At 38.1% G+C, this 15,191-nt stretch overlaps 1 protein-coding gene across 6 annotated transcripts in view; it reads left to right on the top strand.

Annotated features, from left to right (window-relative positions):
- Positions 1-15,191, top strand: part of DLG2 (discs large MAGUK scaffold protein 2) — an 895,217-nt gene that overhangs the window by 864,169 nt on the left and 15,857 nt on the right. For 5 of the 6 annotated variants that reach the window (XM_082046221.1, XM_082046225.1, XM_082046223.1 and 2 more), the window contains 2 exons: positions 5,594-5,693; positions 9,300-9,341. In XM_082046221.1, coding sequence (XP_081902347.1) covers positions 5,594-5,693; positions 9,300-9,341 — 142 coding nt within the window. The remainder of the gene's footprint in view (positions 1-5,593; positions 5,694-9,299; positions 9,342-15,191) is intronic. The other variant, XM_082046222.1, reaches the window with a different exon arrangement.

Below are 15,191 nucleotides of genomic sequence, written 5' to 3'. Positions count from 1 at the left end.
AATAAGGAATGACTGTAGCCCAGGCTTCTTTCTTTTTTTTTTTTTCAAATACTTGCAGTATCTAAGAAAATTTAAGGTGGAACTAAACAGAATCCTTCCTCCTGCGTCTCGTAAAAAGACATAGAGAAGTTGGCAAGTTGTTGCTTGCCAGCATGTAACTAAAAATGAAAGACTAAAAATGAAAGATCATAGAATCATAGAATCATTTTGGTTGGAAGAGACCCTTAAGATCATCAAGTCCAACCATAACCTAAATCTAGCACTAAACCATGTCCCTAAGAACCTTGTCTACACATCTTTTAAAGCCCTCCAGAGATGGTGACTCCACCACTTCCCTGGGCAGCCTGTTCCAATGCCTGACAACCCTTTCTGTGGAGAAGTTTTTCTAATATCCAATCTGAACTTCCCCTGTGCAATTTGAGGCCATTTCCTCTTGTTCAATCGCTTGCTAGTTGGGAGAAGAGACCAACACCCTCCATGCTACAACCTCCTTTCAGGTAGTTGTAGACAGTGATAAGGTCTCCCCTCAGCTCCTTTTCTCCAGGCTGAACAACCCCAGTTCCCTCAACTGCTCCCCATCCCACTTGTGCTATATGTCTTAAAGAATATACTGTGTGATCACTATACACCCAGGCCTACAGCTGTCACAAAGAACTTCTTAGCTTATATTCTGCATGTCTACATGGTCATCATTATGAGCTTTGTATGTGTGTGAATCCAGTCCATGGCCAAGTTTGTAGTTACACCAAGAAAGCAAGAATGGCTCAGTAGAATTGGCTTTCTTCTAGACTTGGTCAAGTCACTTACCCTCAGTAGACTTCATTACTTTTCTTAATAAAATAAACTACCATAGCCTCGGTGATGGCATCCACCAGGTCATAGTGTTGACCTAGTCCTCACAAAGTGCCCATCAGGAGGGCACTGCTGTGTTGCTGGTATTGCACATGGGACAATGAGGCAGAAGATCCCAAAGTATGGTTTGACCCATGTTCCCCACTCCATGCTGCCATGCTAACTGCAAAACCACTTTTCACATAGTAACACAGGGTTATCTTCAAAAGTTTGTTCTGGAGACTTCATCATGCTCTTGGAATTGCTAGGTGAAAAATCCCACTATAAAAGCAGAGAGGTAATATATGTTTGAAAAAAGAAATAACACGGAGTATCTGTTACAGTCCAAAACTTTTCTTTCTGGTGCCAGTGTAACTTTTCAGTATGATGGGAGAAATTTAATGTGTAGAGATTTAACCACGTTTTGAGTGTCCAAACCTCTTTTAAAGTCAGTGTTCAAACAGAGTAAAAGAATGTCCCTAAGACAAAACCTGTGAATTAAATGTAGAGAAAAGGATTGCAGAGACATAATATTGATGATAAACTTTGTAGATTTTTGTAGAGTGCTGTAGAAGTAAGTGCTTTTCATTCCAGTTAGGCCAAAAATAAGTATTAAAGGAGAGGCATAAAAAAGCATGACAGGTGAGAAGCAGTAAAATGAATGGACTTGTATACACTGCTAGACCAATCTCAGAACAAGACTGGTATAGATAATCACATAACATAAAAACTAGGCTAAAGCTTAGTGCAAACCTGCCTAAAAATAGGTGGTAAATGAAATTCATCTATACCCTCTGTAAAAGAATTTCACAGCCAATGCTCTGGAACAGGTTTTTCTCAGGTGATCCGTGAACACCAGTTCCAGCTCATGACGGAGGATTAGAATTGGTTTAATGAAAGAGCAAAATCAAGCATTCCCAATGTATTTGGGAGTTTAATGGGGTTTAGAAGATATAGTTGCTTTTTGACCTTTTAGAGCATCAGAATAAATTTTTCCCCAACATATTAGGCTCTTCTGCAAAGTGTAAGGAGGACAACCTCTACCAAGAGCTCATCTGCACTAAACAGTATGGGTTGCATCAGCTACAAAAAAAATGGGAAGATGGTTAAACAATGATATAGTTGCCAATTGCAGAATGATACAGCTAGCAAATCAATGATACACTACTTGTTGTTCTGTTTGCCACTATAAAGCAAGTTTTGAAATGGGATTGTTTATTCAATGTTACATGAACATTTCCTTTTTAAAAATCCCTGTCCTATTAGCTGATGAGTAACATACATATGGCTGCTGCACCTAGGGAAAAACTTTTAGAATATAAAAATGATGTTGACATAAAAGAATACTTAAAGGGAATTCTTAAGAAGAAGAAACACACAGTGTCTTAATGTCTGTCACAACCAGGGGAGGATGGCATGTGTAAGCCAGGCTTACATAACCGGAGACATCTGCGGACATTTGGTCAAGCAAGAATACACATCACAATGTTTTTTTCATGGCTTCTTCAAAACACAGTCTGTTCTTAAGAAGCGTCAAACAATAAATCAAGCCAGGACATTGGTGGAAGCTCTTCTCCTCTTTTTTGATGAGAAAATACTCTTCTTTTTTATCACAGTTCCAATGTTGTGAAAAACGACCTCACTGTTTGGTTGTCAAATACTTGAAAATGTCTTGTCTATGTAAAGCGCCCACTGATGCCAGTTCCTAGGTTAGTGGCAGTCTGTGTGAACTGATGGCAGTGAGGTCAAAAAGTAATTTATTGTACAGGTCTTTCACTGCGACTGAAATGCCCGAGTTATTGGCTATTACAGGATTTCACAATATTCATGGCAAAGAAATCGTGACATGCAGGAATCCATTTCCAGGCACTTTTTCATGGACTTTCAGAAACTCTGCCTGCATAAATACTGTTGAATCAAACCTAAGCTTGATATCACAATTTCAATTCCAGTCGCATACACCTTTTGCATCAGGCTGAGAGATGTTGGCAAATACCTCTCTCACTTATCCTACAGCTATTTCACAGCCCCTCCAGCAGCACAGGAAGCCCCTGTGAAAATTGGCTGCAGAACATTTGACAGGTCGCAAAGTTTCCATTTTATAGAAGTAAAATCTCTTAAGAACCTACATCTGAATTTTGTAGTTTAGCCCTATGACCATTCCACATATGCACTATTCCTTCTTAAAAAAGAAAATATGTATTCAGTGTTGGTCTCTACTCCTCCACAATCAGAACAAGTGTGTCCAATGAAAATATGACTTAATTCTGTATAAGCCTCTCTCTCCTCTTTCTGCCAACCCCGCTATCTCTATAGAGACATATATAATTTTATCTGTAAGAAGAGTTTTGCTGGGTGTCTGCGGGATTTCATATCCTTATTGTGGAGACCTGATTTTAATCACATTTATATTGGACACAAAACAAAAATCAAGACTCCTGTCTTTGGTTTCTTGTTAAGCAACATCACTTAGTGCACAAGAAAATAAATACTTGGTAACCCCATTCAATTAATACCAAGAAGTAATTATTTCTATAAGTTTGCAGGATCAGATGCAGTTTAGTCTTTTATAATATTTTACAGGTTTTTGTTATTTTGAATATAGGCCCTGTGACTAGACTGTGATAGTATATATGGTCATTAACATGAAGATACACATTGATTGGTCTATAGAAATATTAACACATGCATAAACATTTGTTTATGGATATCAGTAAACTAAGAGTCAGCTTAAATTTGGAACAAAGCTTTTTACTGGTGTAAATGCAGTGACACAATTGGACATAACAGTCACCTGCTATGAATGGTCAGATTTTGATTGTCCAAATTGAAGTGAAACAATATCTTATTTAAAAGGCAACTCAATACTTGAAATTGCAAAAGGAGAAAAGGTTGATATAACACTGTATTGTATCTGTCTGATTTGGAATATATAGTTAGATCATGCATAAGCGTGACAAAAAAATGATGCTTTTCTGGTGAAAAAGGACTTTCTGAGGTTTTTGCTCTAGATTGATGGGTAAAAAATTGAAAAAGAATATTTATAAGCCTTATATCTCATATAATCTCTGTGAAACACAGCATATTTATTTATCAATTTTATAACATTCTCTTTAATTGCAAAACAAAATGGCATTTGGTAATGAAGTGATTGTCATTTTAAAACCCCTTTGGTTTTGAGGTGTTTTTGTATAAATATATATTGTTCCCCTTTTAAAGTGTAATGCCTATCGTATTACTATGTCAAATTCAGATTGATCATGACAAACAACATTTTCACAACGGGAAATGTTAACATGCTACTTTCCTTTCTTTGGAAATATAAAAGAAATGATCACAGAAAACACATTTTAATTTAATTATATCCTTTAGGTCATTAAAGTGATGTAATACGCATGTCAGTCCTCTTTTCATCCACAGATTACTTTAATCATTCATGTACATTTCTTTTTCTCTGGCTTTCTTCCATATTTGCTTTGTTTTGAAATCGCATGCTGTCTGTATTATTTGTGCATGACCTCCACATTAATTTCACCCTGAATGTTTACATACTCTGGGAGATTTTCATGGATCATTTATTCTACATGTGCATTTTTTTTTTCCTTTGTTTTCAGTTACTGAACTTTAAATATGCTTGAAATGTAAAAGTGGCATGAAACTTTTGTGACACAAGTAGACGAATATTTTAATACTTTCGGTATCTTCACATCTTTCAGAAACACGTATTCTAAACCACATTTTATGCTGTGCTTCCAAAATGTAAGAAAATAAATGATGTTCTGAAACTCTAAATCTATTCCATTTCAGTATAGGACATTGGCTGATGGATAACTCAGATCACTCAGATAAGCACGATCTGCAGCTCAGCATCGATGCCCTCTGGAAGTGCCAGCTTCTTTCAAATGACTGTATAGGGTCCCTAATTCCCCATTTAGTATCTCAAATAGATGCCCCAAGTAGGCATATCCTGCCTTTACATAGTACAGCACCACAAGCTTTCATGACTGCCTATAAATTCAAAAGCTTTTCTCATGTAAAAAAACACCTTCCATATTAATTTCCCATTGAAGAATTAAATGAATTGCTCAATGTGTAATGAAATACTGCTTATGAGCAGAATTCCATCTCTAAATCACATAAAACTAAAAGCATATCCAGAGGAATATAATGAGTAAATATACCTGTATAAAATAAAACAAAGTATTTTGTCTTAAATTGTGCAAAAAATAAAGCATTAAAACAGACTTAAGAGGTTGTCAATTAAGAGGCCAAATAAAACACGATGATATCGGCAACAGTTACCAGGAAAAAAAAAAAAAGTAATTGGCAGAGGGCTAAATTAACATACACACTACAAGCAAATCAAAGCCTTCCGCTTGCCTCTTTACAGCCTATTCTTTTTCAGCCAGTTAATTAATTCTGTGCGCAGTCTGCTATGATTAAAGATGAGTGGCTTGATCTCCAAGCATGCTGGGCCATCTGTAGCCTTCTATCTGAACAAGCCAAACACGATAATTTCCAAATAAGGAGCTGAAGGTTGTGATTTGAGACCCCTTTAATCAAATCAATCCGGTCTCCAGGGGCTTTGCCTTCAACCTGCAGACCTCACTGCAGCCACCTCTGATTCTTTGCAGCCACTTGGTTTGGGCTGGTTTGAGTCACTACAGTTCTCTCCACTTTTACAAACTAGTTGTTTTGTCAGCATGAGTGTGACAACAATTAGACGTCCCTGTTTTTGCCCCATGCCTTTTCTCCTTCACAGTCATTCAATGACAAGCGTAAAAAGAACTTCATCTTTTCACGAAAATTCCCATTCTACAAGAGCAAGGAGCAGAGTGAGCAGGAAACAAGTGATCCAGAACGTAAGTAACCTCTTGGAGACGATGTCACATGCAGCAGCACAAAAAATGGGTGACACGCATGATACCAGTATCCCACACATCCAGGCAAATATCTGTCGTAGGCAGGCAGGAGAGGTATTACTACTGTGACCAATGTGTGACTGCAATTTGGATCCAGCTGGTCCTTCCTCCCCTGGAAACACCATTTTCAGTAGAATAAAACAGTGACCTTAACTTTTGGAAGAGCAAATGTGGCTCCTCAAAGTCGTTGTGGCACCTGTCGCAAATCCAAACTTGTCTCTGATTAAATATTCCCAGATCAGAACTGGCTCAAAATAATGCAAACATTATTTCTTTCACAATACAAAACTAAATTATTACTATTTAAAAGGTTTTCTCTAATATATTTTTTGCCTTTGGCATTCTCCATGTTGATTGCCATGGGCTGCTTCACTGAAAGGCTAACAATTTAACAAAGCATTCATGCTAACAGCTTAAAGAAGAAAATCAGATCTTGGAATGTGTACCTCTCTGGGCATTTACTGCTTGCTTAAATTGTATAGAGAACCAGCATTATTAAAAATATATGCTAGTTCCAAGCCCAAATATTCACTTTTTCCTTTAAAATTCTCTATCTGCTGAGGATCATTTCTCAGACTTTATTTATTGGGTTATTTCTTCTGCCTCACAGCTATACAACCATGTATAATGGTCACTGACTCTTTCATTGGCTGCATTCCCATAGAATATGGGGTTTAAGTTCTTCCAGAAAGAATAAGCAGGGATCCAAATTGCTCAATCAACATGGTCAGTCATGGTAGTATCCATTTCAACTCCACTGACTTCTTCCTTCCTCTTCTGCGGCTGTTCTTCCTTTCTCATTGCTCTCTCTGGGGACTTCCGTGCAGGACATCCCCGGATTAGGTGACGACGGTTATGGAACAAAGACTCTGAGTAAGTTCCCAGGAATGGTCACTGTAAATCCTCTTTTTGTTTTGTTTTGTTTTGGCTTCTGTTCCTTCTCTGAGGACCCTCCACTCCTAGCATGCACAAGATAGAGTTTTATTTGTTACCCAGCTGTGAATGCATTAAAAATGTTTCAATCGTTTTGTTCTGCATGACGGTATTAAATAACATACAGTGTCTCAAGCGGACACTTTCACTTCTTTTGTAATAACAGCTTTTGTTTCTGACAGTATGTTATTGTTCCCATCATGGCAGTTCTGTAGAGTAGCATACCTAGAACTCGTTTTGCTGCCTAGACTGTTCTTTTCAGCAACAATCCCTCCCGCTCCATCTCAAGGGAAAATTAAACATTTTAACTCGATCACATCGTGAGGACATCAATAGAAAACTATTTTATGCTGTTGCTTCTGCATTTTCAGCTTTTTGCATGGGAGTGTTTGTTACTTTGCTGGATTTTAGATTAGTATTTGTTATTAATGGAAGAAGTCATTTACAGGCTAGAGAAGACCATGCCTTCTCCAAAGCTAATTTTGGACCCATTTCACCATTAGCAACCTATTCTCTGTCATGCAACCTTAATCAACCTCTTTTTATGATGCAGCAACCCTATCTCAAGATTTGGCATTGCAGAATGTGTAACGTGTCACATAATTGTTCAGAAACAATTTTGCTTCCTCAAAAGTTAGACCAGAAAAAATGTATGGAGTAAAATATTTGCAGATGTTTCTATATAAATAGTTACATGACATTCCATATCCAGAGCTAAATAATTTAAACAAAATCCACTTGCATGTGTTTGGCTGCTTCTTCCTCAGCTCTTATTATTTTTCTTATGCGCCAAATAGTTGGGGCAAAATGTGTGTGAATGTTAACATTGCCTTGCCTACTGTTTTGTATGTGCTTTTTATTGCAGGAATGCACATCCATGCGCACAGTTTAAGAGATTGTTCAGTTTCTGACTGATTTGTTGAAGGGACATTTTAATGGTTTAACTTCAAGCCATACAGTAGCCCGCAATTTAAAGATGAAAGCTTCATCTCTTGTACAAAAAGAACAGTTCTGTGAGACATTTTGTCAGTGGTAGACAGCAAATGTTGCTGCCGTCTGAATTTTAAGCTGAATTTTAACCAAAGCTGCTACTTTACTTAAAGTGTCATAGCAGCTCATTAGCAACAAATGCAGATCTTTCCCTGCCTTAAGAAAAGAAGAATACTTCTGATCAGATAACCCTCCTGAATATCTATGTCCTTACAAAGACAAATCTCTGTAACATCCAGCCATTTGAAAGGAGATAACTGGATTCTGCAAATTGCTAAGGGAAAAGTAGCACAGAGGTATTATATAGGCTCTAGTTTCTCTATTAATGTTGCATCTAGCTTTCAATTACTGACACATCTCTAGACATTCCCGCCCATCCAAATTTCACTAATATTCAACTCAGATATGCTTTTCAATTATAATTCTTACTATGAAGGATATTTGTTCATGTTTAATAAGTTCTTCAGGGTCCTGTATAACATATTGGTTTGAGACAACCCTTCGTTAACTTGCTATGAAATGTCCGAAAGTCAATATACTGTTTTCTTCAAAATGTAAGTTGAATTTTTTTAAGCTTCTTACTAAGCCCAAGATCAAAGCTTTCCATTATTATTTTTATGAGATATCATCCCACCAATTTTAGCTCCTGGTGTTTATCAGGAGGTGACTTATTTGTACCCATTGCCTGTTTAACCACTGTGCCTCATTCTTCTTAACCACTGTGGCTCCCCAATTTATCACCATTATATCATTGTCTTCTAAATATCCTGGACCAGCTGAAAAGTTTCAACTCTCAAATGGTCTTTCAGGTGCAAGATATTCAGCATTTCTACCAGAAATACCACTAAAACTAACATTTAATGTGGTTCTACAGACCACCTGGAGACCAGATAGCATCAGTTTGCTGACTCAGTTTGGGAACAGCCACCTCACATGATATAGGTTGCACCTTCCTTTAAATAATAGAAACAGGACACCAGACTTGCCAAACCGCAAGTCTGAGCCATCATGATAGTTCTTATGTCTTTATTCACCCACCCAGGCTGGTCTGGGAAAGGCTTTTATACTCTAGCTTAAATCCTGAGGCAAGGTAATGTCTGATAAAAAGGATTTCTTCCATTTTTTTTCCTTAGTTTTCTCATTGGCTTTGTCTTCTTTCTTTGGACAGGGTAAAATACATATAGTTACAATGTCTGATATATTTGGTTAGTAGTTTAGCAGGAATGGTTCTAATGCATGAATGATGTGTGTTACTGACAGTGCAGAATAATATGAGAACACACTTAGGTTTCATTAAATTACTTAAGTTGTCCAGTGAGATGGAAATGGAGCAGAATGTACTTTCAAATTATTAGGTTATCTGAGATGTCACTATCTCATCAGGAAAAGACATGGCTTTGCATATCACTAGCTAATACATATAATGTCTTTCTGAAATGTCACAAGAGACAAAGCTTTCATTTTATCGGTGTAAATTATCTATGTTTTTTCAGGTGGTCTCACTGCATAATTTTTATTTTCTTTCTGCACAACTACCTTTGCATGACTGTGGCGGTTCTTTTAAGTTTTTGCAGCTCTGTGGTGCTTGGTTATTTTCTTTAATTTGCTGTACTGTTCTTGCAGAACATGTTTCTTCTAATGCCAGCGATAGTGAAAGTAGCTACAGTAAGTTACTGCTTTCATTAGAGTCCTTTTGCTTTGCGTTGCTTGTTCTGTTTGTTTCTTTTATTTTGTTTCCTTGCTACTCTTTTGTTAATACTATAAAGACGGTTGGAGCAAATGGCTTGGAATTCAAATTTACAACCACATCTTGAGTACAAAGCTGTAAAAGAAAACTGGCAACCTCTATAAGAAAAGCGAGGAAGGTTGTTATTTGGGATGTATTCTGCAACATAAAACCAAACCTGGCTTTGGGTAACCTGTGAAAGTCAGGATTATATGATGTAGTGACAAGTAGTTTATTTCAGTGGGGAGGAGGCAGTTTCTTGGTGGTCGTTTAGGAGTAGAATTACTCCATAGCTGTAGTCAAATCTGCAGAAGGCATCCTTTTCACAATGTCACCATTTTTACTTGCATTTCTGCATGCCTGTATGAAGGGTAAATGTATAGTCCCAAAAAATTTGTTGAGACCTCAATTTTAGCAGTGCAGATTTTCTAATGCATACTGAAGTCTTCAAATAAAAGGTAAGATAGACCTTTACCCCTTAGGCACTGCCACTGAATGTCACCGATCCCCTGTAAGTGGAGGTCCCAACCCTGAAACCTGATTTGGTTGGAATTACAGACTCCATGTGGTCATATAGACAAGAGACAGGTTGTACATTCTGGGTTATTATTAATAATACCCAAAAATTTAACCAATTTAACATTTTTCTGGAAGTGCTGAAAAGCAAAAACAAAAAAAAATGTAAGTCATTGAATAAATGACTGGAAATGTAATAAAAGGTAATTAAAATGACAGATTGCTTACTAAATCACTCAGTTGTTTAATTTTTTCAAGCCATTTGCTTATCAAATCAAGTTTTCCACCAGTCTCTCAGCACTTGTGCTAAGCACCCGCTTACATTCAGGTAATCACTGGTATCATACCTCATATTTACTAGTCTTGATACAGTGCATAGCAGTTGAGCTCTGTTAATAAATACTGGTTTGTTTCAGTAAAACAGCTAATCTTATACAATTCAGAAATGGTAAATTAGTTTGTATTCTGTTGTACTGGAAAGGTTTCCTTGGAAAGCAATTGCCAGAGTCACAAGAAAACAGCAGGAGCTCTTGAACTGCCAAGATCCCATTCTGAACCGCTTTATTTTTAATGTGCCCTCTACTGAGGAGAAGAGGACTTTATGTTTAAAATATAAGATGCTTTTTCCCTATACTGACATTACAATCAGGAATGACTCAATAGGCTAAATTTTCAAAAGTTTGCATGAGTCAAATCTCTTCCAGCTGTGTTTATTTCAGAGTGAGCTCAGGGTAAAAGCCCAGAGGAGAATCTTGGCAGGTGGCTGAGCACATCCCATGCCTTACCAACTGTCCCAAACAGGACATTTAACAGGGGTGCCCAGTTGCAGCCAAACATTTGGGGCAGGTCCACAAAAACTAGTTCCCAGATTTCATCAGACAGACAAGGTAGCCAGTTCTTCATTGGCTGTGCAATAGCTTGAAACAAAGTCTATGTTTTGAGGAGCAAGAAAGGGGAATTCAATGATTTGGGGAAGCTAGTTGAGATACAGATAACTGGAAGGAGAAAAAGTATTGGCATAACAACTTCCCGTGGCAGGCACTCTCCTTCCAGTGTGGTTTCGATCTGGGCAAGCTCCTTTCTCTCCCCATCAGCATCCAGACTACATGGTGTTGGCTGGTGCTCCTCATACTTTACTGGTGGGTCTAACAACTGCTGCCCAGTGTAGAAGATGCAGGCAGGGCTTCCTTCTTTACCCTGAGCTCTGCCATCTAGCAGCAGAGCAAGCCAATCTTAGCTTATGCCAAATGAAAGTGCCTTTAAAATCCAGGAGCTGGTGTTCAAAGGGCCTAATTTCATTTGCTAACTATTCACTGGTGTGTGCTGACATGACATTTGAAGGCATGACATTGGGCTACCAAAAACTTGGGTCACCAGCTTCTGGAAATTACTGTTTCAGATGGTCATGATGGCATGTCAACTCTATGCTGATTGTGTGTTCAATCACTACATGGCCATGGTATATCAGCATATCTCCTGTGGGGACTTACAGCCCTTCTGAATCCAGACAGTTACTCTCTGGATGTCCAGGCTACCTTATATCAACAGTATGTCTCATCACATAGCTAATTGTAGGAAAAAATAGCAACACTTAGAAAAACTAAGACTCAGGAACAGAAAAGAATCAGACAGAATGAGAGGCAGGTGGCCAAAGAGAGCAGTCAACAAGTTGTGAGGGCACAGAGATGAAAGAGAAGAGGCCTGATATGAAGAAGTTTTCTTATTTCACTGCTTCTCTGACCTTGTGGGACTGTTGAGAGAGGACACTGCACAGGAAAAGCCTATCAACATCCCTCGTGTGGGAAAAGTAATTATCAGACCTACTCTGTGAACATTTCCTAAAGATGTATTCCTTATTGCTCTTTAATTTATTTATTCCTAATGAAAGGAAAAAAAACCATAGGTGCTCAGGGTAAAGCTCATTCCTGGTAGAATAAGACAGCATCCAATTATTATTTCTGCTTGCACCTGGGGAGCTGGGAACAGGGTCCAACCTCAGTCACTGCCACAGAACCAAGTTGGGTTTAACTCCATTTGGAGCCAGACACGTTGCAAAGCTGTTCTTCAGTCTGATTTTGTGCCATTTTGAGGAGAATTTCCGTGTTTAAGTTGAGGCACTGCAAGTTATTTTGCCAGGACACAGTGTGTGTTGACTTGCAAGCCCATCTACCCCTCATTCTGTGCACTGGTGAAATGGGGCATACTAAAAAGAGGGGGAGGTGGGGGGAAGGTAAAGCTGAAAAATTCATGGGGAACAAATAGAAAACTGCTGGAGAGCTCCAGGGCTTTGCATGAGGTTGTGACCCTGCTCTGGTGCCTCTTTTCTGTTTCCCAAGCAAATGAGAAGTAAGAAAAAGAGGTTTCTTGCCCCACTGTTTTCTGAATTGTGGGAAATCAGCAATTCCCACCCTGGTCAGTAAAAAGAGAAGTGTGTAGGTAAGTAATGACTGGCAAGTGGCACATGTTCTCCTGCAGGTGTTTGTGTTTGTTCACATAAAAACAGGCCACTTGGAGTTCAGAGTGAAGTGTTCTACATTTTTCCTAGTGGGTCTCTGGCAATTGCTTTAACATGTTTCTCTAACTTTTGCTTCTCATGATGAGCATTTAGTGAAAAGTAGCTAGTGTTGAAATCTGTACTGCCTGATCATCCCTAGAGCCATTCCAAATCGGGGTACGACTACACAAAGTGGTGGGGAAGGCTTCTGAGAGTTGTCCAGGCTGTGCCCTGTACACTGATTAGCAGAGGGGTTACAAATTGACTGGGCTTTTCTAGGAGGCATTCTGATATGTTCATATCTATTTAGAAAATTATATTGCTTAAAAATTTGAGTATTTGGATGAAGTATCCCATTGCTCATGTCTTGGGCTTAGGAGTTAAAAAAAAAATAAAAATCAACATTTCTATAGAAGTCAGATAGTTTGTATTTCAATAGGATAATATAATTGAAAGTCCTCCAATATTGTCTCAAGAGAAAATTCTTGGAGCACTCCTCAGTAACAAGGCTGTTGCAGGTAGTAAACCTGATTTCTTCTGCCAGAGCTCTCAGCCCTGGGTTTGTAATGAGCAAAAGAGCTGGAGCCGACAGTGGGATTTTCTTTATCCTGACAGATAACCTTCAGCTCCATTAACTTCAGGATGAACCACAAACACATTTGACAGCAGAATCTGGCCCTTTAAAAAAAATTAAAAGGTATTTCTGAGCCAAGAAAGAATGTTGGCCTGATCTAAAAGGGGCTGCCACACAGCTGCTGCTGAATCATGCTGGCCATGCTAATACTGAGACTATAACCATGTTAGTTGATTGCACCTGTTCTCAGCAGTAAAACCAAGTTTACAAAGTAGTATATAAAGTCCTGATGCAGCAGAAAGTTGTTCTTGCTGTGATAAGGACACACACAGCCAACTTTGACTTATCCCTGAACCAGCTAATCAAACCATGACTGGAAGTTTATTTTAAGCTCTGTAACTTTAAATGTTCTGATTTTTTTTTTTCAAACCAAGCTTGTAAGAACATATTTTTTTTTACCATGGACTCATCAGTTTTTATTCTGATAGACATGATTTACATAATGGCCATGAATTTCAAGTCTCTACCACATTTGTGTGGTAATGTTCTTACACACAGTTCGGTAAAGGTTTTACAGCTGTCATCAAAATTACACACACATTACCACATCTGTTTAGCCTAATTGCATAACTGGTTGTGATTGCACCAATTACCTAGAGAGGCAATACATGACTAAAAGTTAAAAATAGGGAAAGACTGTTAGAAACAAAAATTTTTACCCTTTGTCAGCAAGTCACTCTTGTAATGAGATTTGAAGACTCAGAACAAGGTTAAAGAAGTCCTGATTATTATTATGTTAGGCCACTGATTAATTAGGACAGTTATGCTGGCTCTTACACTCCCCAAGGATTACTGTATTATTCAGGCACACTCAAACTGGTACAAGTATTAAAGTCTCATTTTATGCCTTCGCAAGCTACATTGGTATTAAACATCTACTGCCAACAGACCACTTTTCAGTCATAAGTTCATTCTGAAACTACTGATGATCTTTTTATGTATTGGATTTCCCACCTGTCATAGCTATGTATGTCCAAAAGTCATGGGTTTACTTACATAGATGCCCAGGAAAGGGATGTTGAGCCAAACAGAGGTAAGGATATTGGTAAGGATTCATCTGCAATCAGTGCAGATGAAACAAAACAAGAAATTGATTTATCCAAGATCTTGCAAGTCTTACTCAGGTAATCCATACATTAGCCCAAAAACAAAATGGATGATGACAGAAAAATAAGGGCTTCTTCAATTTTAGATGCAGCTCAGCAACAAAATTCAGGTCAGGGATCAAAACCAAAATGAATTTGATTCATCTACATGTATTTCACACATGTATTGATGGTAAGCACCACTAGCACAGCAATTTTAATGAACGCAAAAATTTCCTTTGACTTTTCTAAAGCCATAAATAATTTTTAGCTGTCTTCATAAGTATTACTTTTTTATTATTCCCTGCCATAGATTCCTTTGCAGATTTTTTCATTCACAGCCATTAACAAGATGCCAAAATCCATGGATTCCCACTGCACAAGGTCCATTCGGTTACATGGTGGCTGCACCCTGGCAGCTCACAGCAGCTCTCCTGCCCCATTGAACACATTCTGGGTGCAGTTACACCAGCACTGTGGAAGCTCCAGATACTCTGGCAAGACAGTAGGAAATAAGGCCATTTTTTACATTAGAAATGCCCAATATCTGCCAGGTCTACCCTGAAGCTGTGATATGAGTCACAGACTGCCATCTAACCAGAAAGGGAAAACAGAAGCAACACCTTAACTCCATTTTAGGGTTACTCCTCTGAAATACAATAAAATATTTTTAAAGATTAAATCAGTAATCCTTATGAAAGTCATCTGACCACATAAAACCTCTCTGCCCAGTTTATAGAGGCTGCGAGTTATAACTAACTCCAGGTTCTTCTTCTCTTGCTGAGCACGAGAACTCACCAACAGGCAAACCAAGAACAAAGGGAAGCAGAGCCATAGCGATCCTGGGAAAGTGAAAGCCCTCCAATAATTTTGCTCATAAGAATATTAGATTTAGGAAGGCTTCCTTTTTCTTTCTTTTATTTCCTTATCTTCTTCTCTTTTTGACTTTGTGGAATTTTAGTGAAGAACAAGAGATCATGCCAAAATCCTACAGAAAAGGTGCTTTTTTTTTTCTCTTTTTGTTTTATCTGTTAAATTTAAAAACTATTTTTGCAGATCA

This window comes from Streptopelia decaocto (assembly GCF_964273445.1).
Source record: "Streptopelia decaocto genome assembly, chromosome: 1".
Taxonomy (NCBI): domain Eukaryota; kingdom Metazoa; phylum Chordata; class Aves; order Columbiformes; family Columbidae; genus Streptopelia; species Streptopelia decaocto.
This window is presented reverse-complemented; position numbering and strand designations above follow the sequence as displayed.